The 24,236-nt window shown below is 52.9% G+C and overlaps 2 protein-coding genes across 4 annotated transcripts in view; one reads left to right on the top strand and one right to left on the bottom strand.

The window, feature by feature from the left end:
* The window catches only part of TMEM143 (transmembrane protein 143), a 30,779-nt gene extending 16,354 nt beyond the window's left edge, over nucleotides 1-14,425 (top strand). For both annotated transcript variants that reach the window (XM_512792.7, XM_001170810.5), the window contains 5 exons: nucleotides 1,472-1,666; nucleotides 3,406-3,536; nucleotides 4,048-4,327; nucleotides 12,585-12,774; nucleotides 13,349-14,425. In XM_512792.7, coding sequence (XP_512792.2) covers nucleotides 1,472-1,666; nucleotides 3,406-3,536; nucleotides 4,048-4,327; nucleotides 12,585-12,774; nucleotides 13,349-13,563 — 1,011 coding nt within the window. In that variant the 3' untranslated portion in view covers nucleotides 13,564-14,425. The remainder of the gene's footprint in view (nucleotides 1-1,471; nucleotides 1,667-3,405; nucleotides 3,537-4,047; nucleotides 4,328-12,584; nucleotides 12,775-13,348) is intronic.
* A 1,817-nt stretch (nucleotides 14,426-16,242) lies between these two features.
* Nucleotides 16,243-22,852, bottom strand: EMP3 (epithelial membrane protein 3). 2 transcript variants are annotated; one of them, XM_513005.9, is made up of 5 exons: nucleotides 21,192-22,852; nucleotides 19,880-19,972; nucleotides 19,180-19,282; nucleotides 17,299-17,439; nucleotides 16,243-16,495 (listed from the first exon to the last, which is right to left on the bottom strand). In XM_513005.9, exons 2-5 carry the CDS (start codon nucleotides 19,955-19,957, stop codon nucleotides 16,326-16,328), a joined length of 492 nt encoding a protein of 163 aa, XP_513005.1. In that variant the 5' UTR covers nucleotides 19,958-19,972; nucleotides 21,192-22,852; the 3' UTR covers nucleotides 16,243-16,325. The 2 variants fall into 2 exon arrangements, with proteins under 2 accessions (XP_513005.1, XP_016791905.1); XM_016936416.3 differs by lacking the exon at nucleotides 21,192-22,852 and adding an exon at nucleotides 20,749-20,806.
* Between the last annotated feature and the right edge of the window lie 1,384 nt (nucleotides 22,853-24,236).

Genomic DNA, 24,236 nt, shown 5'->3' with positions numbered 1-24,236 from the left:
CAGGTGGATCACAAGGTCAGGAGTTCGAGACCAGCCTGGCCAATATGGTGAAACCCCGTCTCTACTAAAAATACAAAAAATTAGCCAGGCGTGGTGGTGCTCGCTTGTAGTCCCAGCTACTCAGAAGGCTGAGGCAGGAGAATCGCTTAAACCTGGGAGGTGGAGGTTGCAGTGAGCTGAGATCGTGCCATTGCACTCCACCCTGGGCAACAGAGTGAGACTCTGTCTCAAAAAAATAAATAAATAAAAAGAAAGTAGTAAGAGTAAAAGTTGGGGAACAGAAGCCCTACATAATTGTTTAAGTGAGAGATGAAGGTGGCTTCAGTGAGAAGATAGCAGCAAAGGAGATAGAGAGGAGGGTGGATTCAAGAAGATTCAGGGGGTTAGCAAGTGAACTTGCCAAAGGATTGGATATGGGTGTGATAAGAAAAGAATCTGCCGGGCACAGTGGCTCATGTCTGTAATCTCACTTTGGGAGGCCAAGGTGGTTGCATCACTTGAGGTCAGGAGTTCGAGTCCAGCCTGGCCAACATAGTGAAACCCCATCTCCACTAAAAATATAAAAATTAGCTGAATGTGGTGGCGTGTGTCTGTAATCCCAGCTACTCAGGAGGCTGAGGCAGGAGAACTGCTCGAACCTGGAAGGTGGAGGTTGCAGTGAGCTGAGATTGCACCACTGTACTCCAGCCTGGGTGACAGAGCGAGACTCCATCTCAAAAAAAAGAGAAAGAAAAAGAAAAAAGGGCTGAGCAAGGTGGCTCGTGCCTGTAATCCCAGCACTTTGGGAGGCCAAGGTGGGTAGATCACATGTCAGGAGTTCGAGACCAGCCTGACCAACATGGTGAAACCCCTTCTCTACTAAAAATACAAAAATTAACCGGGCATGGTGGCGTGCATCTGTAATCCCAGCTACTCAGGAGGCTGAGACAGGAGAATCGCTTGAACCCAGGAGGTGGAGGTTGCAGTGAGCTGAGATTGTGCCACTGCACTCCAGCCTGGGCGACAGAGCGAGACTCCGTCTCAAAAAAACAAAAACAAAACACAAAAAAACACAGGCCGGGCACGGTGGCTTATGCCTGTAATCTTAGCACTTTGGGAGGCCGAGGCGGGCATATTGCCTGAGCTCAGGAGTTCAAGACCAGCCTGGGCAACACAGTGAAACCTCATCTCTATTAAAATACAAAAATATATATATATATATTACCCGGGCATGGTGGCGTGCGCCTGTAGTCCCAGCTACTTGGGAGGCTGAGGCAGGAGAATTGCTTGAACCCGGGAGGTGGAGGTTGCAGTGAGCCGAGAACGTGACACTGCACTCCAGCCTGGCAACAGAGCGAGACTCTATCTCAATAAAATAAATAAATAAATAAGTAAATAAATGAAAGTATCTGGAGAGGGATGTCCTTAGATGTCCCTAGAATCCTTCCTGCAGAGACCTATCCCATCTTTTTCTCTCTGACTCTCCTCTTAGGCCTTATATGACCCCATCAACCCTGACAGGGAGACCCTCGATCAGCCATCACTAACGGATCCCCAGCGTCTGTCTAATGAGCAGGAGGTGCTTCGGGCTCTGGAGCCCCTGCTGGCCCAGGCCAACTTCTCCCCGCTGTCTGAGGACACCCTGGCCTACGCGCTGGTGGTCCACCACCCTCAGGATGAGGTCCAGGTACTTGGCTCCCCAGGAGAACAAAACTCCCAGGAGGCCTCTAGGGTGGGGCAGAGCCTCTGAGAGGCATGGGCTGCTGGGAGTTGTAGTCCTGAGCCCGGGACTGTGGCCCATATGGCGCACTTGGTGAACTCAGAGAAGGTGCTACTTTTGGCTGGATGCAGTGGCTCAAGCCTGTAATCCCAGCAGTTTGGGAGTCCAAGGTGGGTGGATCACCTGAGGCCAAGAGTTCAAGACCAGCCTGGCCAACATGGTGAAACCCCATCTCTACTAAAAATATAAAAAATTATCCAGGCATGGTGGCAGGTGCCTGTAATCCCAGCTACCGGGGAGGCTAAGGCAGGAGAATCTCTTGAACCCGGGAGGTGGAAGTTGCAGTGAGCTGAGATCGTGCCATTGCACTCCAGCCTGGGCAACAAGAGTGAAACTCCATCTGGAAAAAAAAAGGAGGTGCTGCTTTCTCAGGTCACTTCACTGCCATCTGTTGGAAAAGTATCATATGATATGGCTCTCTTAGGGCAAGAGACTTAGCACCATCTGCCAAAATTGTAATAATAAATAGTATAATACAAGGCCAGGTTCAGTGGCTCATTCCTGTAATCCCAGCATTCAGGAGGCCGAGGCAGGAGGATCACGTGAGCCCAGGAGTTCCGGACTCATCTAGGCGACACAGGGAGACCCCGTCTCTACAGAAAATACAAAAATTAGTTGGATATGGTGGTGCGGGCCTGCAGTCCCAGCTACTCGGGAGGCTGAGGTGGGAGGATCATTTGATCCCAGGAGTTTAAGGCTGCAGTGAGCTGTGAGCCATGATCTTGCCGCTGCACTCCAGCCTGGATGACAAATTGAGAACCTGTCTCAAAAAAACAAAACAAAACGCACACACACACACACACACACACACACACACACAGAAACACATAAAAAAAAAAAAAAGAAAAAAAACCCAAGCCCCTAAAAGCACGCAAAGTGCTAACAAAATTATAAGAAATACTAAAATCAGCTGGGTGCAGTGGCTCACACCTGTAATCCCAGCGCTTTGGGAGGCTGAGGTAGGCAGATCATTTGAGGTCAGGAGTTTGAGACCAGCCTGGCCAACATGGTGAAACCCCATCTCTACTAAAAATACAAAAATTAGCCAGGCATGGTGGCAGGTGCCTGTAGTCCCAGCTACTTGGGAGGCTGAGGCACGAGAATCACTTGGACCCAGGAGGTGGAGGCTGCAGTGAGCTGAGATTGTGCCACTGCACTCCCGCCTGGGTGACAGAGTGAGACAATATCTCAAAATAGAAATAAAAATAAAAGCAGAAATAAAAAATACTAAAATCTCCCCAAATTCCACATTTAAGTGATTTTAAACTGCAGTTTTTCCAAAGTCATGTTTTGTCATCTCTGAAATTGGGATGTAATTTACAGGTGGTGGTGTGACATCATTTAATTGGCAACGTATTTTGTTTTTAGTTGCTTCATAAAATAATCGGGTAGAGTCAGTGGCACCTTAGATTCTAGGAAATATGGTAATAAAGATGACTTCTACGTGAATGGCACTGTGTTAGATGATGAGCCCTTGTGCAGTATACGACATGGACAACCATATGTGACAGCCCTGCCTAGATGGTGAATGGGGATAAGTGGGAAACGGGGGAATTATTTAGGGGCAGGACATCTGATTCTGGTATCCTGCCCTCAACACCCCTGCCCATGTTCACCCGCCACTGCTTCCTTCATCCCCCCGGCAGGTGACAGTAAATTTGGATCAGTATGTCTACATGCACTTCTGGGCCCTGGGCCAGCGAGTCGGGCAGATGCCCCTGAAGTCCAGCGTGGGCTCCAGGCGTGGCTTCTTCACCAAGCTGCCCCCTGCGGAGAGGTGAGGCGGCCCTTGTTCCCCAGCTGCAGCAAGAGGGAGCAAGGTTAGAGTCAAGAGGGGACTGACAGGTCAGTGTCTGGTTTGGGTGTCTGGGCCCCAGGCGGGAAGTTGAGAAATGGGAGGCGTGACTCATGCAAATGCTGTCTTTTCTTCTCAAGGGAAAGTGAGTACTACACTCGATTCCCAGGGGAAGAGAAAGGATGGGGACAGTTCTCCCCATTTTCCAATAAGGAAAACTGAGGCTCGGAGAGGGAGGTCCACATTCTGAAGATGTGGCACGGCCAGGATTCCAACAAACAACCTGCACGTCCAATACCAGGGATCGATGGCGCGATTGAACCGATCCCCTGTGGTTGGACACAGCTGATCCCTGGTTTCTTCCCCATGATTACTGAGTCGCTTTTAAGATGGTTGTGCGACTGTAGAGCCAGAGTGAGCGTCCTAGGATTGGAGGGGGCTCCCCGGGCAGTGCAGTCCCGATCCTGCTCCTGCCTCTGTCTCTGTCCCTCAGGAGATACTTTAAGCGGGTGGTGCTGGCAGCCCGGACCAAACGGGGACACCTGGTACTGAAGAGTTTCAAGGACACGCCGCTGGAAGGCCTGGAGCAGCTGCTGCCGGAGCTGAAGGTGCGCACGCCCACCCTGCAGCGCGCCCTGCTCAACCTCATGCTGGTAGTCTCCGGCGTGGCGATCTTCGTCAACGTGGGCATGGTGGTGCTAACCGACCTCAAGGTGGCCACCTCCCTGCTGCTGCTGCTCTTCGCCATCTTCATGGGCCTGCGGGCCTCCAAGGTGAGCATGCGCCTGCCACGCCTCCTGCGGCCCTGCGCTGTGGGGACCAGGTCAGGCCCCCTGTAGTTGTCTCTGTTTCATGCATTGTTCCTGCGTCATGCTCTCCTCCCTCCCTCCCTCCCTTCCTTCCTTCCCATTCTTCCTCTTTTCTTTCCCTTCCCTTCCTGTCCTTCCTTCCTTCCCATTCTTCCTCTTTTCTTTCCCTTCCCTTCCCTCCCTGTCCTTCCTTCCTTCCTCCCTTCTTTCCTTTCTCCCTCTCTCTCCTCCCCTTCCTTTTCCCCTTTCCCTTCCCTTCCTTCTTCCCCTTCCTTCCGCCTCCCCTCCTCTCCCCTCCCCTCCCCTTCCCCTCCCTCCCTTCCTTCCTTCCTGTTCCACTTTTCCTTCCCTTCCCTCCCTCTCCCCACCTCCTTCCTCCCCCCTTCCCTTTCTCCCTTCCCTCCCTTCTTGCCCTCTCCTCCGCTCCCCTCCCTTCCCCTTCCCTTCCCTACTTCATTTACTCAACACCCCTTAGGGGAGTTTCTTAATCTCTCTGAGCCTCAGTTTTCTCATCTGGAAAATGGGGATGATAGCGAGATCTGCCTTGTAGGGTTGTGAGCATGAAATGAGTGAGTCTGTGAGAAGCACTGGGCAGTGCTCGGCTCGTGGTAGGGGCTACATAAGGGTTGACAGCCGCTCACTGAGTGCCGGCTTTAGGGGCGCTTTAGTGATGCGGTGAAGGGGGTGTGTTCTGGAAGCAGACTTCCTGGATTTGAATCTGACTCTACTCTCTTCTCGCTGTGTGATCTTGAACAAGTTGCTTAACCTCTCTGTGTCTCAGCTTCAAAATCTGCAAAGTAGGGATGATGGTGGGACCTAACTCATAGAGGTGTTGTGGGGATTAAATGAATTAACATGCACAGTGCTGAGAATAGAGCCTCCCACATGGCACAGGAGGTACTATGTGAGAGTTAGCTATTACCAGGATGATGATTATTATCATTACTAATTGGGCTGTTTGTTCCAAGTCCCCATCCTGACTGGGTATCATTATCATTGGGGGAGCTGGCTGACAAATGCAGCCTCCTGGGCTCCAGTCCTAGTGGACTGAATTGGAAACTCTGGGACTGGGGCCCAGGGAACTATATTTTTAACAAGCTCCCTTTTGATTCTGCTACATGTGAGTGCCGGGCTGCCTTGAACAGTTGCACAGGTTGTTCACCATCCAAGGATTCGTGGCCCAGGGGCCAGGTGGAGGCTGACACCCAACTTGTGCTCCGCTTGCCAAAATGCGTGTCCTGTCTCGAGGCTGAGTCAGCCCAGAGGGGAGCTGCCTTTTACTGATTCTCCCCAGGGTTGGCACTGGCCCCAGGAGTGTAGACTGGTGTGAAGCATCTGTCGTACGCGATCATTCACCTGCTGGCTCATTGGTTTTCAAGCTGTTTTCAGCCATGCTGACAGGCTCTTAGGAAGGCTGGTAATAAATCCCGCAGATAATAGCCAGGCTGTGCCGCCTGAGAGGGTGCTGGCATACTTGGGCCAACAGAGGGGCTGGGGAGGGAGCAATTTCTGCTTTGGACCAGGGCTCAGGTAGGATCTGAGGAAAGCTCTGGAAGACGGGAATTGAGCCTGGTGGAGAAAGAGCCCACGAGCTCAGCCTGGCGTATCTCATGGGGCTGGATCCAGTGAGCAGGGTAGAGAGGGGAAGTCCCAGAGGGTGGTGAGGGCCTTGAATGCCCAGAGTGGTACCCAAGGCCTTATCCTCAGAGCCGCAGGGAGCTGTGGAATGGCTGTAAGCTGCAACCATGGAGGGCAGAGGGGAGGGGCGAGATGAGAGGCAGGGAGGCCGGTGCCTCTGGGGAGAAGACACTGAGTCCCAGCCCACGGTGACTATTGCCTCACCCCTTGCTGGCCCCAGGGGTGCTATGGAGCCTGTCAGGCTCTGAAAGACCCTATTTCAAACCCAATTCACACCAGGCATGGTGGCACATGCCTGTAGTCCTAGCTACTCAGGAGGCCAAGGTGGGAGGATCGCTTGAGCCCAGGAGTTGGGAGTCCAGCCTGGGCAACATAGTGAAACCCCAAATCAAAAAATAACAATAAAAAAGCCCAGCCAGGCGCAATGGCTCACACCTATAATCCCAGCACTTTGGGAGGCCAAGGCGGGTGGATCACGAGGTCAGGAGTTCAAGACCAGCCTGGCCAAGATGGTGAAACCCCATCTCTACTAAAAACACAAAAATTAGCTGGGCATGGTGGCACATGCCTGTAATCCCAGCTACTCTGGAGGCTGAGGCAGGAGAATCACTTGAACCCAGGGGGCAGAGGTTGCAGTGAACTGAGATGGCATCACTGTATTCCAGCCTGGGCGACACAGTGAGACTCCATCTCAAAAAAAAAAAAAAAAAAATCCCAGTTGACAAGTTAATTTAGTGTATTCATGAATTCATGAGGTATTTCCCCACGCCTTGGGGTGAGGCCCAGCCTTTACATGTGGGCCCTTGGCTGGGTGCAGTGGCTCATACCTGTAATCCCAGCACTTTGGGAGGCCGAGGCAGGCAGATCACATGCAGTCAGGAGTTCGAGACCAGTCTGGCCAACGTAGTGAAACCCCATCTCTACTAAAAATACAAAAATTAGCCAGGCGTGGTGGCGCATGCCTGAAATCCCAGCTACTTGAGAGGCTGAGGCAGGAGAATCACTTGAACTCGGGAGGTGGAGGTTGCAGTGAGCTGAGATTGCGCCACTGCATTCCAGCCTCGGTGACAGAGTGAGACTCCTATCCTAACACAAACAAACAAACAAACAAAAAACAGTTGGCCCTCCCAGACTCCCTCCTGGCTGGTCCCCTCCTGCGCTTCAGTTGCTCCCAGATCTCTGTCTTCATTGCAAGCCCCTCCCCTAGTCCCCTAACCTGGCTTCTCCTGTTCCCTGGACACACCCAAGCCCATGTGCAGCGTGTCCCCATGAGCCCAGAGTCCAGCTGCCTCAACCCTCCTGCTCCTCTCAAGTTCCCCATCTCACCTTGGAACAGGCACTCAGAGCCCCACTGCGGGATGTGGGGTGCGAGGAGCAAGGTGCGGGATGTGGAGTATGGGGCCCTCTTTCTTCCAAGACACAGGGCTGCTCTGCTTCTGTGGTTTCCACAGGAGCTCTCTACTGTCCATGATCAGATCAACCAAGAAGCTCCAGGCTCAGCCTTCCGGCTGGGCCCCTCACTCTCACCGTAGGCCAAGCACAGCGTCTCCCCTGACATCTTCTCTTCTGGGCTCCGCATCTATGGATGACCTGTCATCCCGCCAGTCACTGGCTAGACCCCCAGCCCACCCTTCCTGTCCCACCTCTGTGCCCCCTGCTCAGGCCCTCTTCCCAGCCTCCAGTCGGTCCCTTCCAGCCCATTCCCCATTCTACCCAGTCCTGCCCTGCCCCTCCTCTGGGCACAGCTTGGCACCAGGGACCCTGCTTCCCAGCCTCACTGGACACGATCCTTCCCCTCGAATCTGCGCCTCAGCTCCTCCTGCATGCTTGCGGCGCCCCCACCCTGCCATCCCTTGTTCTCTGCCTTTGCCTGTGCTGTTCCCTTGGACTGAAATGCCCTTTCCTCTTGTTGGGCTGGCGAACCCCTGCTCACCCCTCACCCTCAGCTCAGAGGCTGCCTGCTCTGGGAAGCCTTCCCGGATGTCCCAGGCTGGGGTGGTGCCCCTGTGGGTTCCTCCATACCCTGGGCTCTACTGTGAAGCCCCTTAGCCCAGCACCAAGCAGGCCCATGGGGCAGCCTGGGGAGGGATGTTGAACTGGTGCCCCTGAGATGCAGCAGCCTGATCCTGCCCTGGAGGGAGAGGTGTGGGGTCCCTGGACACAGGCAGTTGGTCTGTAATGGAGGCGGCAGCTGGCACAGCAGGAGCCCGAGGCTGCATCTGCTCGTCCGCGAAAGGTGATGTCCATCCTGAACCTTGAGGGTGAGGCAGTGAACATTTTCCAAGAACACACCAGGGGTGGTTTGGCTTGTGCCTGGGCCTGGAGGCCTGAGAGAGCAGGGCCTGTTCAGGGTAAACCGGCTTATTCACCATGGGCTGCATTCAGAGGGGAGGAGCAGGAGGTGACAGGGAGGGCCTCGTGTGCCGGGCCATGGAGCTTGGACTCTGAGAGCACTGGGGAGCCATGGGAGGACCATGAGCAGGGGAGGGGCAGGGGCAGCTCTGAACCTGTGTGCAGACAAACTGGACGGGGAGACTGAGGCCAGGGAGGAGGCTGGAGTGATGCAGGCGGGGATAAAGTCTGAGCCAAGGATGAGCCGGGGAGCTGCAGAGGAGGAGACGGGCAGAGAGAGTCAGGGGACAGCAGAACGGGGTTGGGACTGGCAGGTTGGCGAAGGGGGAGCAAGGATGGTGCCAGGGGCCTGGCCTGTGACTGAGTAGGTGGAGGGGCTGCCCAAGACATAGACCCCAGGGTAGGAGGAGTGAGTGCTGTATTCCTTGTGGGCAGTGGTGAGTGCTGAAGGGACCCCCCGGGTGGCAGGGGGACCCCTCTCCAGGGAGACTCTGGCTTCATCTGTGTGCCACAGAGTGACCTGCTCCTTTAACTAGAATTCAGCTCCATCGGCTTGGCAGATACTGACACAAACCCAATGTGTTTTTCATACCACACGGTCCCTAACGCATACTATTCCTGCATCTTGCCCTCAACCGAAGAAATGGCGATTCGTTCCAATGCAGGCACCTAAACTGACTGTGCTGGCCTGGTGAGAAGAGGGTACAGTCCACATGCAAGTGTGTCATTGGTACCTTGCAGGCCATTTCAGCGATTTTCTGGGGTGCACTGACTTGAGAGGCATTTCACCTCAGGCCTCGGTGTGAGATGGGAACACCCTATGGGCACCCAGCACAGGGTGTGGGTGACTGTTCCATAGTAGCTGATGTTTGGTAAGTGTTTCTGAGGGGCCAGGCTTTGTCCCAATGTTTTTTTTTTTCTTCTTTTTTTGAGATGGAGTCTCGCTCTGTCCCCCAGGCTGGAGTGCAGTGGTGCAACCTCAGCTCACTGCAACCTCTGCCTCCTGGGTTCAAGCCATTCTCCTGCCTCAGCCTCCCAAGTGGCTGGGATTACAGGCGCCGCCACCATGCCTGGCTAATTTTTTGTATTTTTAGTAGAGACGGGGTTTCACTATGTTGGCCAGGCTGGTCTTGAACTCCTGACCTCGTGATCCGCCCGCCTCGGCCTCCCAAAGTGCTGGGATTACAGGCGTGAGCCACCGCGCCCGGCTGTCCCAATGTTTTATTAACCGTGTATTGACTTCCTGAACCCTCCCTGGCATTGGCATTGTTGTACAGACAGTTCTGCCTGAGGACTTAGGTCTTACCAGGGGCAGCCGGTAAGGGTTTAGTGGGTCAGGCAGCCAGACCTGCCAGCTACAGGGTCCAGTGGCCCTGAGCTCATTTTGTGGCTGAATGGAGGAATCTGGGTACAGGTACAGGTTTTCTTTTTTTTCTTTTTTTTTTTTTTTGTGAGACTGAGTCTTGCTCTGTCACCCAGGCTGGAGTGCAGTGGTGCGATCTCAGCTCACTGCAAGCTCCGCCTCCCAGGTTCACGCCATTCTCCTGCCTCAGCCTCCTGAGTAGCTGGGACTACAGGCACCCACCACCACGCCCGGCTAATTTTGTTTTTGTATTTTTAGTAGATACAGGGTTTCACCGTGTTAGCCAGGATGGTCTCGATCTCCTGACCTCGTGGTCTCGATCTCCTGACCTCGTGATCCACCCGCCTCGGCCTCCCAAAGTGCTGGGATTACAGGCGTGAGCTACCGCTCCCGACCGCTTTTTTTTTTTGAGACACAGTGTCACTCTGTCGCCCAGGCTAAAGTGCCGTGGCATGATCTCGGCTCACTGCAACTTCTGCCTCCCGGGTTCAAGAGATTCTCTTGCCTCAGCCTCCTGAGTAGCTGGAATTACAGGCATATGCCACACACCTGACTAATTTTTGTATTTTTATTTATTTATTTTTTTGAGACAGAGTCCCACTCTGTTGCCCAGGCTGGAGTGCAGTGGTGCAATCCTGGCTCACTGCAACCTCCACCTCCCGGGCTCAAGCGACTCGCCTGCCTCAGCCTCCCAAGTAGCTGGGATTACAGGTGCCTGTCACCATACCTGACTAATTTTTTTTTTTGTATTTTTAGTAGAGACAAGGTTTCACCATGTTGGCCAGGCTGGTTTCGAACTCCTGACCTCAAGTGATCTGCCCGTCTCGGCCTCCCAAAGTGCTAGAATTACAGGCATGAACCACCGTGCCAGGTCTAATTTTTGTATTTTTAGTAGAGATGGGGTTTCACCATGTTGCCCAGGTTGGTCTCGAACTCCTAACCTCAAGTGATCTGCCCTTCTCATCCTCCCAAAGTGCAGGGATTACAGGTGTCAGCCACTGCATCTCGCCTGGGCACAGTTTTTCAGTGGGAGCCCAGAGGGCACTGATGCCCTCATTTCTCCTTACCAATATCAAGGATGAGAACAGGGGTCCAAGCAAAGAGACTAACGGTGGGGAAGTGGGCAGCCAGTAGACAGCTGGGCCCAGACCTGTTCTTCCCCCCAACATCCTTCCCCTCTCCTCTTCTCTTTACAATTTAACTTTTTTCTTTTTTTGAGACAGGGTCTCACTCTGTTGCCCAGCCTGGAGTGCAGTGGTATGATCATGGCTCACTGTAGCCTCAGCCTCCTGGGTTCAGGTGATTCTCCTGCTTCAGCCTCCTGAGTAGCTGGGACTACAGGTGCTCACCATCACACCCAGCTAATTATTATTATTATTATTTTTTGAGGCAGAGTTTCATTCTTGTTGCCCAGGCTGGAGTGCAATGGCATGATCTCGGCTCACTGCAACCTCTGCTTCCCAGGTTCAAGCGATTCTCCTGCCTCAGCCTCCCGGGTAGCTGGGATTACAGGCATGAGCCACCATGGCCGGCTAATTTTGTATTTTTAGTAGAGACGGGTTTCTCCATGTTGGTCAGGCTGGTCTCGAACTTCCAACCTCAGGTGATCCACCTGCCTTGGCCTCACAAAGTGCTGGGATTACAGGCGTGAGCCACTGAGCCCAGCCTGCTATTTTTTTTTAATTTTAATTTTTTGTAGAGATGAAGCTTTTGCCATGTTGCCCAAGCTGGTCTTGAACTCCTGGGCTCAGGTGATCCACCCACCTTGGCCTCTCAGCGTTGGGATTACAGGCATGAGCCACTGCACTTGGCCTACAGTTTAATATTTTAAACCATTTTTTCCTTCATTATAAAAAAGTTCAAACAAACACAGAAATAGGATAGTATGATAAACTCCACTAGCCAGCACCTAGCATCAACAATTAGCAATAGTTAATCAGATTTCCCCTAAAGACCTCCACTGTCCTACTATTGGATGATTTTGAAGTAAATCCTACCAAGACTTATTTGGAAATACTTTATTATGTCTCTAAAACATAAGGATGTATTGTAACAAAATCTTTCAAAGCTAAAACTCCTATCATCTGCAAACCTTTGGGTAAATCCATTAATACGTGGCTCAGATGAGCAAACCAGTGCAGTGGTTGCTGAAAACTGTAGGCCAGATGGGGCTGGTGGTCTTGGAGCCACTGGAATGAGGGCACGTGTGTTAAAAATACAGATCCCCAGCCGGTGCCTTGGGTCACGCCTGTAACCCCAGCACTATGGGAGGCTGAGGAGCGAGGATCACTCCAGGCTGGGAGTTTGAGACCAGCCTGGTCAACACAGGGAGAATCCCGTCTCTACAAAAAATATCGGGCTTGGTGGCGCACACCTGTAGTCCCAGCTACTTAGGAGGCCAAGGCGGGAGGATCGCTTGAGCCCAGGAGTTCAAAGCTTCAGTGCGTTATGAGTTTGCCTGTGAATAGCCACTGAACTCCAGACTGGGCTACAGAGCGAGACCCTGTCAAAAAAAAAAAAAAAAAAGGAAAGAAAAGAAAGAAAGGAAGGAAGGAAGAAAAAGAAAGAAAGAAAAGAAAAGAAAGAAAGAAAAGAAACAAAGAAACGAAAGAAACGAAAGAAAGAAAGAAAGAAAGAAAGAAAGAAAGAAAGAAAGAAAAAGAAAAAGAAAAGACAGACCCCAAAAATCCCCAAATAGATCCCTCGACTGAGCTCTGGGGACCCGTACTGAAGAGGTCTGGGTAGGACCTCCCCGCCTCCTCAGGGGAGTAAGCGGCGTGGGCCGTGCCAGCGGGGGTGACCCCGGGGGCTGTGTATGGGTGGGGGCGCACCCCGAACTGAGCCCACGGGGCGCTGTCCCGCCTGCAGATGTTCGGGCAGCGGCGCAGCGCGCAGGCGCTGGAGCTGGCGCACATGCTGTACTATCGCAGTACGTCCAACAACTCGGAGCTGCTCAGCGCCCTGGCCCTGCGCGCGCAGGACGAGCACACCAAGGAGGCGCTGCTGGCTCACAGCTTCCTGGCCCGGCGGCCAGGGGGCACTCAAGGCTCGCCCGAAGGTAGGACGTGGCCCTGGGACCCTGCCCCCAGGGGCCACACCCCCGCGAGGCCCCGCCCCAGCGAGATACGTCCCCACCCCCAGTTCCCACGGGTGAACCTGACGGGTTTGCGAAGAGACCCCGGCCCTCAGCAGACAGGACCTCCGAATCCAGACTCCGATCTTGGTCCCTGATGTGACCGCCCTTTCTTAACCTCAGCCTGGTTGGGAGTCTTGGCTCCATGGCACGGCCCCCTCCTGTCATTCTTTCCTCTACCTGAGCTGACACTCTCCCTACAAGAGATCCTGCGCGCTCCCTGTGTGGGCTCCAGGTGGTCCCCTTGCCTACAGGAGCCCCCACCTTCCCTGCCCAAGAGCCCCTGACTGGTCCCCAGACGAAAGCCCCAGAGCTGGGCCTTCTGGCCCTCTCGACCCTCCTGGGCCTTGTTCCGCTCCCCTCCAAGCCTCAAGATCACTCCTAGGCTTCTCCCAAACCCAGGCCCTTCCTGTTCTTTGCCCTACGCCCCTCCTTGCTGCTCCCTCGAATCTTCCCCGATCTCAGTGTGACCTCAGAACACCTGCCTCTCCCCTTGCAGAGACCTCCAGGTGGCTCCGGTCGGAGGTGGAGAACTGGCTCCTAGCCAAGTCAGGCTGTGAGGTGACCTTCAACGGAACTCGGGCCCTGGCGCATCTGCAGGCCCTGACCCCCAGCATGGGATTGTACCCACCCCCGGGTTTCCCCAAACTAGACCCAGTGGCTCCGATCACTTCCGAGCCCCCGCAAGCCACGCCCAGCAGTAACATCTCCTGAGTAGAACCTACCTCCCTGCCCAGTCAGCAGGCTAGGAACTAAGCCCCGCCTCCTTCACGACAGGCTGTCAATTACGGTTATTATACTTTTCACTCCAACTTCCAATAACTGACAGGTGATTATTTTTGCTGCACTGTGTGCTTAAGCAAAGCAGCCAATCAAAGCAGCTAGCAGTTGTTAAGTCTTCCCCGCCCCTTCGATGAACAGCCAATCAAAGCGATTTAGCTCTGCTGCTGTTCCATTTCTTAGTCCCACCCTCACCATAAGCATCCAAGTGTGGTTTGGCTGAGGAGCTGGGGGTGTCTGCCAATCACAGCTGCTCAGCTCTGGCTTCTGTAAACCGCCAGGTAGAAGAGTTAAAGCTGCGCCCTCCCGAGACTATATATCATTGTCTTTTTTAGCCCGCTCCGGGCAAACTGCCCATCATGTGCACCAAGGCCGTTAGCCTGCCTCCTGGCAAACGTCCAGTGACAGCTGCTGGGTTCCATCAACTTTGGGCAGCCGGTTGTCGCTGCAGGGAAGGAACCAATAAGAATTTCTAAAGGAAACCTGATCTTGCTATCAATTGCTGCTGCTTACATGGCAGGCCAACTGGTCAGCTGCTGATCAGGGTGTCTAGGCTGAAGGAGTTGGAGACCTTGTGCTAGGTAGGTGAACCAGAAACCACCCTCGCCACCAAGACTCGCTCCCAACCTGGCTCCCGGCAACCTCAGGTGCCTTCCTCGCCCAGGTCTTTCACCCTTTCTACAGAAACTACCTCGGTCTGGATCTCCCCACCACCAGCAGCCTGTGCAATATTTATTGGTCTATCAATTTCTCCCGTCTCCTGTCCCAAAGTAATAAATCGTGTTTAATAAGTCTGGATGAGGCTACTCTTAACACACTGCCTTTAGGGTAACCCTGCTCTGTAGGAGTGGTTAAAAAATTATTTTTAAAAATCTAGATGAGTGGGATGGCTGCAGGAGTTGGAGGGAAGGAAAGCATTTGAATCCTGGAAAGAAGGGAGGGACTCTAGCTAGGTCTTGGGGTCCCAGACAGAGAAAGCTGTAGTCCTAAAAAGAGGCTGGGTTCATGGTCGGTGAAACAAAGACAGTCATAGAAGAGGATCTTAGAAGGATCTGATTCCAGAGGAGTCCCAGGGCCTGATGAACAGAGGAGATAGGGTAGCCATGTGCGATTGTGCAGATTTGCAGATTTTTTTTTGTTTTTGAGATGGAGTTTCGCTCTTGTTGCCCAGGCTGGAATGCAATGGCATGCTCTTGGCTCACTGCAACCTCCGCCTCCTGGGTTCAAGTGATTCTCCTGCCTCAGCCTCCCGAGTAGCTGGGAGGCGCCTGCCACCACGCCTGGCTAATTTTTTGTATTTTCAGTAGAGACGGGGTTTCACCATGTTGGCCAGGCTGGTCTCGAACTCCTGACTTCAGGTGATCCACCTGCCTCAGCCTCCCAAAGTACTGGGATTACAGGCGTGAGCCACCGCACCCGGCCTGTGCAGATTGTTAACTGCACAAAGGAACACAGCCACGGGTGGGTGGCTGTAAGACCCAGCCCATGCCCCTACATGTATCCTGGTGTGGGGCTGGGTCAGCCAGAAGAAGGGGTGCCTCCTAATTTTTGCTAACGTGTCATATGAGCTAGAGGCGGCCTTTGGGGAGAGAGGGGAAGTCTCCCTCTCTAGGACCCCAAATGTTCAGTCCCTAGAGAGGGAGACTGGGCTGGGCGCGGTGGCTCCCGCCTGTAATCCCAGCACTTTGGGAGGCTGAGGTGGGTGGATCACCTGAGGTCAGGAGTTCAAGACCAGCCTGGCCAACATGGTGAAACCCCGTGTCTACTAAAGATACAAAAATTAGCCAGACGTGGTGGTGGGCGCCTGTAATCCCAGCTGCTCAGGAGGCTGAGGCAGGAGAATTGCTTGAACCCGGGAGGCGGAGGTTGCAGTGAGTGAAGATCGCACCACTGCACTACAGCCTAGGTGACAGAGCGAGACTCCGTCTCAAAAAAAAAAAAAAAAAAAAAAAAAAAAAAAAAAAAAGGAGAGAGAGGGAGACTGGTTTCCTAGAGGGAAAAAGAAAGCCGTCTTCCCAAATGGAAAGTTAGTAGAAAGAAAAAAGAGTCCAGAACTAGCCGGGTGTGGTGGCTCGTGCCTGTAGTCCCAGCTACTCGGGAGGCTGAGGCAGGAGAATCGCTTCAACCCGGGAGGCGGAGGTTGCAGTGAGCTGAGATCGTACCACTGCACTCCGGCCTGGACAGAAAGAAAAAAAGAGTCCGACAATCTAGAAACACACACTATGCCCGGGGTTCAGAGAGAGAGCAACAGAGTGACAGAAGCTTGAGCAAGGAGACAGGACTGGTCACTGCAGGCTTCCTATCCTAACAGGGTCTGCTGGGACCCAGAATCCAGGTTCTTCCCACAAGTGTCTGAAGGTCTAGATTCAGGTGCCTCACAGAGGTCTCTTGGGCCTTGAGAGGGGAAGGCCCAGGCTCTTGGGTCTGTGGGAGGGAAAAGGTGCCTGGGGTCCCGGCTCCTGTGTCCTCGGGAGGAAGGGGTTGGGGGCTGGGAGATGGGCATTCTGAGGGCTGAGCAGCTGGCGGTGGGGACCATGTTAGGTTCAGGAGAGGTCAAGCGTGCGCAGCCTGGGTCCCTGGAGGCGGAAGGAAGGAAGGAGATCAAGGCAGAGCCCGCGGTTTAAGTTTTATTTTTTGGAGGACGCGCGGCGAGGGGGGCCGAGAAGGGGCGGAGGCAGCCGAGCGAGGCGGGGCGCTCACTCCCGCTTCCGTAGGTGGATGTAGATGATGCCGCTGACCAGGGCGAGGGGGAAGGCCACCCAGGCCAGGGCGAAGCAGTATCCGAAGCTGCCCCCTCGCGGGTGCTTCGCCAGGATCTCCTCGGCGTGAATGGCATAGATCAAGGCGCCAGTAAACACCGCCACGCCTGCGGAAGATGAAAACCACGCGTCACGCAGTGCCCCCTCAAGACTACATTTCCCAATATCCCATGGGGGCAAAGAAGCGCCGGAGGGCCCGTGGGCAGCGCCGCTGCCTGCTGGGAGTTGTGTTTCTTTCCCCCCAGCGCCATGCAACTGCAGCGCGGCCTTAGGTAACTGATTTAATCTCTCTAGGTCCAATAATATCTCTCTATCCATCCAAGGAATAATTTTGAGTGTGTTTCTATAAGCCAAACATGCAGTAGTAAATTCATACACCAAGAGAGAAGCTTTGCAAGAACCTATAATGTTCCCCAAACTGACTGTGATTAAGTTAGCCCTTTGCACCTTAAGTCAAAAAATTAAAAAGTACGCAAAACTTCTTGAAGTATCTGATGCACAATAGGCACGCAAGAAACAGCGGTTGGCTGATATAAATACCATTATTATTATGATTTAGAGCTCTCTACTGAGGTACTAATTAGTTTATCCCCCCACGTCACGGCCGATCCCTGGGACCAAAACTATTTACCTATACCTCCTTCCCCAGCCCCGGCTCCCTGAAACTCTGAGTTCCCTGATGACTCATACGCACAAGCCACAACTATCATTAGCCACTGAAAACTACAAGTCCCAGCAATCCCTGGGGGCAGAGATGTAGCCCACGGAGGCACCTCTCGTGGCTCTTGGGGTGTTGAAAATTGTTTTTTTCTACGAGAGGCCCATTCTCAGGGCCCCCAGCATCTTGACACACCCCACTCCCTTCTGCTCAATTCTTGGGGGATTAGGCTTGGGGAGGGGCAGTGCTCACTGGTGCAAAGCTGGCAGAGGCCGGTGGCATAGAAGAGACCTCCTCGTCGCATGGTGTAGAGCTGGAACATAAACAGGATGAAGGAGAGACAGCAGAGAATGAGGGAGAGCACCATGAGGACCTGCACCGCCTTCAGCCAGCCTGCAGTAAGGAGGACACAGAGGGGGACATCACCGTGGGTCCAGAGTTCCAGCTCCACCTGCTTGCTCACCATGTGACCCTTCTCTGCCCCATCCCTGCTCCCGTTTAGGCCCATACAAGCCTAGATACTTAGATGTATCACTTATGTTGACCTTGAGCCCTGTTACCTTGCTAAATTCCCTTCTCAGTTCTAGTAGTTGCTTTGCCAATTTCCTTTTTCTTTTTTTTCTGAGACCAGGTCTTGCTCTGTTGCCCAAGCTGGAGTGCAGTGGTATAATCATGGCTCACTGCAGCCTCGTCCTCCAGGGCTCAAGAAATTCTCTCACCCCTGCCTCCTGAGTAGCTGGGACCACAGGCACAAGCCACCACACCTGGGTAATTTTTAAATTTTTGTAGAGACAGGGTTTCCCTATGTTGTCCAGGCTGGTCTTGAACTCCTGGGCTTAAGTGATCCTTCCTCCTCAGCCTCCCAAGGTGCTGGGATTACAGGTGTGAGCCACTGTGTCTGTCTGCTTTGCAGAATTTTAATGGATTTTCTACATAAACAACATGTTTACTGGGAATAGAGACACTTTTTCCTAATTTATTTCCCATGCCCTTTATTTCTTTTTCTTGCCTTCTTGCATTGGCTACTCCAGTAAAAGGCTGAATAGAAGTGGTGAGAGCAGACCACTTCCTTTAATCTTAGTTTTGCATTAAATCTTTCACACAGAACTTTAGATAGATGCAGCTCTATTCCTTTAGAACTCCAATGCACCTGGCCCCACCCCTTTAGAACCTTAAGTGGTTTCAGCCCCATCCCCTTGGAATTTGGATGAAATGGTCCCAGGCATCCATTGAGAGCACCAGCCCCATCTCCTTAGAGCTTTGGAAAAATACTCTTGTCTTCTCAGAATCTTGGGAGATTTTTCTCTATTCTTTTTTTTTTTTTTTTTGAGACAGAATCTTGCTCTGTTGCCCAGGCTGGAGTGCAGTAGTGCAATCTCAGCTCACTGCAACCTCCACCTCCTGGGCTCAAGCGATTCTTCTGCCTCAGCCTCCCAAGTAGCTGGGACTACAGGCGCAGGCCACCATGCCCGGCTAATTTTTTTGTATTTTTAGTAGAGACGGGGTTTCATCATCTTGGCCAGGCTGGTCTCGAACTCCTGGCCTCGTGATCTACCCGCCTTGGCCTCCCCTCTCTATTCTTTAAACCTATAGCATGCTTTTATCTATATGGCCTCTTCAGAACAGGAGGTACTGGCTGGATGTGGTGGCTCACGCCTGTAATCTCAGCACTTTGGGAGGCTGAAGCAGGTGGATTACCTGAAGTCAGAAGTTCAAGACCAGCCTGGCCAACATGGTGAAACCCGTCTCTACTAAAAATGCAAAATTAGCCAGGCGTGGTGGCACACACCTGCAGTCCCAGCTACTCGGGAGGCTGAGGCAGGAGAATTGCTCGGACCCCGGAGGGAGAGGTTGCAGTGAGCCAAGATTGCGCCACTGCCCTCCAGCCTGGGCAACCAGAGGAAAACTCGGTCTCAAAAAAAAAAAAAAAAAAAAAAAAAAAAAAAAAAAAAACAAGAGGTAGGTACATCCAGACAGGCGGGACATGCATTAGCCCTAGGCACTCAGCCACTCAGGCCTGGACCCCGCCCATTCCAACTTTGTTGGGGGAGGGTTCCCAAATCTCAGTCCCATGAGGACACGAAGGGTTTACCTTCCCCTTTGAAGACCAGTCCCGCCGCCCTCACCCCTCACCATTCTCGCTGACATTACTGCAGGCCCATGTTTTGGTGTCGTTGTTCCACGTGCAGTCGTACCAGAGATTCAGGGACTCTTTCCCAGGGAGAGTCCACCAGGACTGGGATGGACAGAGAACGAAACAAGGGGCAGGGTTAGGAAAGGAGAGGGGATAGGGTCAGGCAGACTGTGGGAAGGGCTGGGAAAAGGGCAGGGTATCTGGGATGGGGCGGAACTGGGGAGAGTTAGGATTTAATATGAGAGGGGGTAGGGTCAGGACAGGGAGGAGGCATCGGAGGTAGAGCTAAATGGGTTAACCTGGTGGTTCATGCCTGTAATCCCAGCACTGTGGGAGGCCGAGGCAGGTGGATCACTTGAGGCCAGGGGTTCGAGACCAGCCTGGGCAACATGGTGAAACCCCGTCTCTACCAAAATAAAAAAATTAGCCAGGCGTGGTGTCAGGTGCCTCTAATCCCAGCTACTTGGGGGGCTGAGACAGGAGAATCGCTTGAACCCGGGAGGCCAAGGTTGCAGTGAGCCGAGATCGCACCACTGCACTCCAGCCTGGGGCACAGAGTGAGACCCTGTCTCAAAATAAATGAAATAAAATATAAAAGAAATACTAGGTAAAGGGGGTGGGGCCAGAATGCCTTTAGAGGAGGGGCATGGCAAGATTCCAAAGGGGAACAGAAGGGCCCTGAGCTCCAAGTAGGCTTACCTTGTCCAAAGTGGCCACGAAAAGCAGTATAAGAATGAGGATGTGAAGGGCTGAGACCACCAGCAAGAGGAGTGACATGGCTGCAGTGGAAGCCTGGGGAGGGGGAGCAGGGCACGGAGTCTCAAGAGATTGGCACAGGCCAGGCACACTCACGCCTATAACCCCAGCACTTTGGGAGGCCAAGGCGGGAGGATCACCTGAGGTCAGGAGATCGAGACCAGCCTGGCCAACATGGTGAAACCCCATCTCTACTAAAAATACAAAATTAGCTGGGTGTGGTGGTGCACACCTGTAATCCCAGCTACTCGGGAGGCTGAGGCAGGAGAATCACTGGAATCCAGGAGGCAAAGGTTGCAATGAGCCAAGATCATGCCATTGCACTCCAGCCTGGGTGACAGAGAAAGACTCCGTCTCAAAAAAAAAAAAAAAAATTTGGCATAAAGGCAGGTGAGATGTCTCCTGATGGAGGAAGGGCATGGGTGCAGACTCCTGGGTCTCTCAGGGAGGAGACTGCTGGGGCCTGGATTCCTGAGATCCCCATTGGCTGGAGGGGTGGAGAGGGCCAAAGATGGACTCTTGGGTTCCTTGAATGAGGAGGACTAGCAATGTGGCTCCTCTCTCCCCAGAACCCTGCCTCTGGGTTACATACAGGCCAGATAGTGAAAATTCAAGTTGAGACCCCACCCTGCAACCCGACATCAGGATTGAGGAGCTGCCCCCAGCGACAGGCATTCTTGACTCACACCACTCCTCTCCTGGGTTGAGGGGAGGAGGGGGACCTGGTGAGTCATCTGGTGACTCATCCCCACCCCCCCATCTCTAAGCACCAGGGAAACCCCAGCCCCTGGCTATGTCCACGAGGTCCTCACCCCACCCTGCTGCCAGACTGGTGACTGTTGGACATCTTCTGGAGGCAATGGATAGGATTCGCGCTGGGGGGAAGAGAGGCCCGAGAAGGAGTTAGCCTCCCAGGACTCTTTGGTGCCCAGGAACAGGGGACCTAGAGGTCTCCCAGATTTGGGGTGTTCTCATGCAATGCCCTGATCTCAGGGCCCCCAGAGGACAGTGGACACCGCTGAGGGAAAAACTGCAGGAAGTTTTCCAGTGGAGGGCTCTGCTGGAACCCCAAAACTTTGCCGGGCCCCACCCCTTCCCATATCCCCACCTCAAGTGCTAAGAGATCACTTATTAAATTAAAAGGATTTCCAAGAGTAAGGGACGTCTCTCCCAGCCTGGGGGTGTCCTTCCCAAACTGCTACATTCCCAAGTAAATTAAGAAGTCCCAGCCCTGAATAACGGACTGGAAACTTACCGAGAGCCGCGAAAAAAGTCAGAGCTGGAGTCGGAGTCTTGTCCCTCGCTCGGGCCTCCGTGCCCCGCCCTTCTCCTCCCTCCTTTCACCCTCCCGAGGCCCCCGCCTCTCTCACCGCCTTCCTCCCTCCCTTGCTCTCCCCTCCAATCCGGAACCCTTTCTCTCTCGCTCGCTCTCCTTCTGCGTCTCTTCTCTCCCTCCTGCCCTCACTGTCTGGGCCTCCTTCTCTCTTGCTCCCGTTTCTCTTTCTCTCCTCCTCTCAATATATACTGACCCTTTTATAAACCCACCCTCACCGCACCCAGCTGAGGTCGGCTGCCAGTGGGAGGGCCCAGGCACTCCGGTTCCTCTTTCTTTGGGCCCCCACCCAATCCCTCCAGACAGACATCATCTGGGGCTCCCTCCCAGGGTTGAGATGAGAAACTCTTGGAATGGGGTTCTGGGGGGGGCAAGCGTCAGGGGTGGGAGGGCCCGATTCTCAGGACCCTTGAGTTTTGAGGTCTTGCCCTGGGGCCGGATGTCTGCTTTCCCTGATGGAGCTTGGAGCTGGATAGGAGTCTGGGAAAAGAGGCCAGATTTCTGTGGCATGAACTGAGATTGGGCTGGTGAAGTTGGCCCCGTGGTGGGGGATCAGAGGATGGGAGATGAAATTTGTGAAACTCGGCAGGGTGTTGTGGCTCACGCCTGTAATCCCAGCACTTTGGGAGGCCGAGACGGGCAGATCATCTGAGGTCAGGAGTTCGAGACCAGCCTGGCCAACATGGTGGAATCCCGTCTCTATCAAAAATACAAAAATTAGCCGGGCGTGGTGGCAGGCGACTGTAATCCCAGCTACTTGGGAGGCTGAGCCATGAGTATCGCTTGAACGCGAGAGGTGGAGGCTGCAGTGAGTTGAGTTTGCACCACTGCCTTCCAACCTGGGGGACTAAGTGAGATTCTGTCGCAAACAAACAAACAAACAAACAAAAAAAAACTTGTGAAACTCTGGAAGCGGGGAGGAAGCGGAAGCTAAGAATTCCAGCGCCATCATTTCCTGGTTCAGTGACCTTGAGCCAATTATTTCACCCACCTGGGCTCCAGTATCTTAGTCTATGTTGAGAGTATAATAATGCTGACTAAATACTAATACTGATAATAATAATTCTGATACTTATGCTGAATGAATAAGGTAATACTGGTACACTCACACACCTAACCTGTTCCTTCCTTCATCAAACATTTATTGAACATGTACTCTGATCTGGGAGTTAATAATGAAAACAGACATGAGCCCTGCTGGTATTATGGAGCTTGTATTCTAGTAGAGGAAGACAGACAAGAGAAAACATCAATGATGAAGATAAATCTCAGATAAGGATAAGTGACTTGAAAAATAAATACAATAGGCTGGACGTGGTGGCTCATGCCTGTAATCTCAGCACTTTGGGAGGCCGAGGCCGGAGGATCACCTGAGGTCGAGAGTTCAAGACCAGCCTGGCCAACATGGTGAAACCCTGTCTCTACTAAAAATACAAAAATTAGCCGGGCATGGTAGTGGGCGCCTGTAATCCAAGCTACTCGGGAGGCTGAGACAGGAGAATTGCTTGAACCCGGGAGGCGGAGGTTGCAGTAAGCTGAAATCACGCTACTGCACTCCATCCTGGGTGACAGAGCAAGACTCCATCTTAAAGAAAAAAGAAAAGAAAAGAAGAAAAGAAAAATAAATACAATAATAAATCAAACAGAGTGATGGAGATAATGACAGAGTGCAGGGAAGACTACTTGAAACAGGAAAATCAGGGAAGGCCTCTTGGAGGAGGTAACATTTGAGCTGAAGACAGGAGTCATTTGAACGCTGGGGTTGGGGAGTGGTGGGGGGGCGTCGGGGGGAGAGGAAGTACAAAAGCTCTTAAAGCTTTTGAGAACAAGCTCAGGTTGTTTAGGGAGCAGACAGAAGGGCCAGTGTGGCTGGAGCACAGGGAGACAGAGGGAGTGGTGAGAAGGGAAATCAAAGGGTGCCCTTGAAGACTAGGGGAGGGGCTTGGATTTCATTCTAAGTGCAGTGGAAAGCCATTAGGTTTTAACAGAGTGTAGTACCAAAGATTTTTATTTTTTTTTTGAGATGGAGTCTTGCTCTGTCATCCAGGCTGGAGTGCAGTGGCATGATCTCAGCTCACTGCAACCTCCACCTCCCGGTTCAAGCGATTCTCCTGCCTCAGCCTCCTGAGTAGCTGGGATTACAGGTGCCCGCTACCACGCCCAGCCAATTTTTGTATTTTTAGTAGAGACGGGGGTTTCTCCATGTTGGCCAGGCTGGCCTCGAACTCCTGACCTCCAGTGATCTGCCTGCCTTGGCCTCCCAAAATGATGGGATTACAGGCGTAAGCCACCGTGCCCGGCCCCAAAGGTTTACTGTTAACTATTATTATTAATTTTGGGGATATTAAATTAGGGTCGGGGTGATGACTACTATGTACACGAGTCTCTTGGGAGGGGACCAGGTGCCCAGAACTCTGATAAATTGAGAGCAGGGGAATTCAAATCCTGGATCCAGGGAAGGGAACTGGATGATGGGATGTCTGGGTATCTGATGGGCCAGAGCTGGGTTTGGGATAGCTGTTGGTGATTCGGGCTCCCTGAGGGGGTGAGGGATGGACAGTTCAGTGCTTGGCTGGGTACCCCGAGACCTGGAAGCTGGGATACCAGTATAGCACAGACTCTAGAGCCACACTGGTTGGACTCAAAATCCAAGCTGTTTTACTCAATGGCTGTGTAATTTTTGGCAAGTTACTAATAATTTCTCTATGCCTCAGTCTCTTCATCTGAAAAATAGAGATAATAGTAAATACATTATAGGGCAGTTCTTAGGGTAGTGCTAGTCATATCAGGCATTGGGGCTCTGAGTGGAGTCAGTACTGGGGGACCCTGATTCAGGATCTCTAGGAGTTGGGGAAGGGGCAAATTCTTGGGTCCATTGGGTCTCAAGGCTAAAGTTGGGAATCCAAAATGAGGGTCCCTGGGGGAGAATAAGTAGTCTCAAACTTAAGTGCCTGAGAGACAGAAACT

Source organism: Pan troglodytes, chromosome 20, assembly GCF_028858775.2.
Source record: "Pan troglodytes isolate AG18354 chromosome 20, NHGRI_mPanTro3-v2.0_pri, whole genome shotgun sequence".
Classification (NCBI taxonomy): Eukaryota; Metazoa; Chordata; class Mammalia; order Primates; family Hominidae; genus Pan; species Pan troglodytes.
This window is presented reverse-complemented; position numbering and strand designations above follow the sequence as displayed.

Bases quoted from the DNA above. Each gene is read 5' to 3' on its own strand.
- EMP3 (XM_513005.9), bottom strand. From the start codon at position 19,957: ATGTCACTCCTCTTGCTGGTGGTCTCAGCCCTTCACATCCTCATTCTT. The intron at 17,440-19,179 runs GTGAGGGGTGAG...TCCTTACTGCAG, and splicing joins CAGTAATGTCAGCGAGAATG to GCTGGCTGAAGGCGGTGCAG. The intron at 16,496-17,298 runs GTGAGCACTGCC...CATCTTCCGCAG, and splicing joins CCTCTGCCAGCTTTGCACCA to GCGTGGCGGTGTTTACTGGC.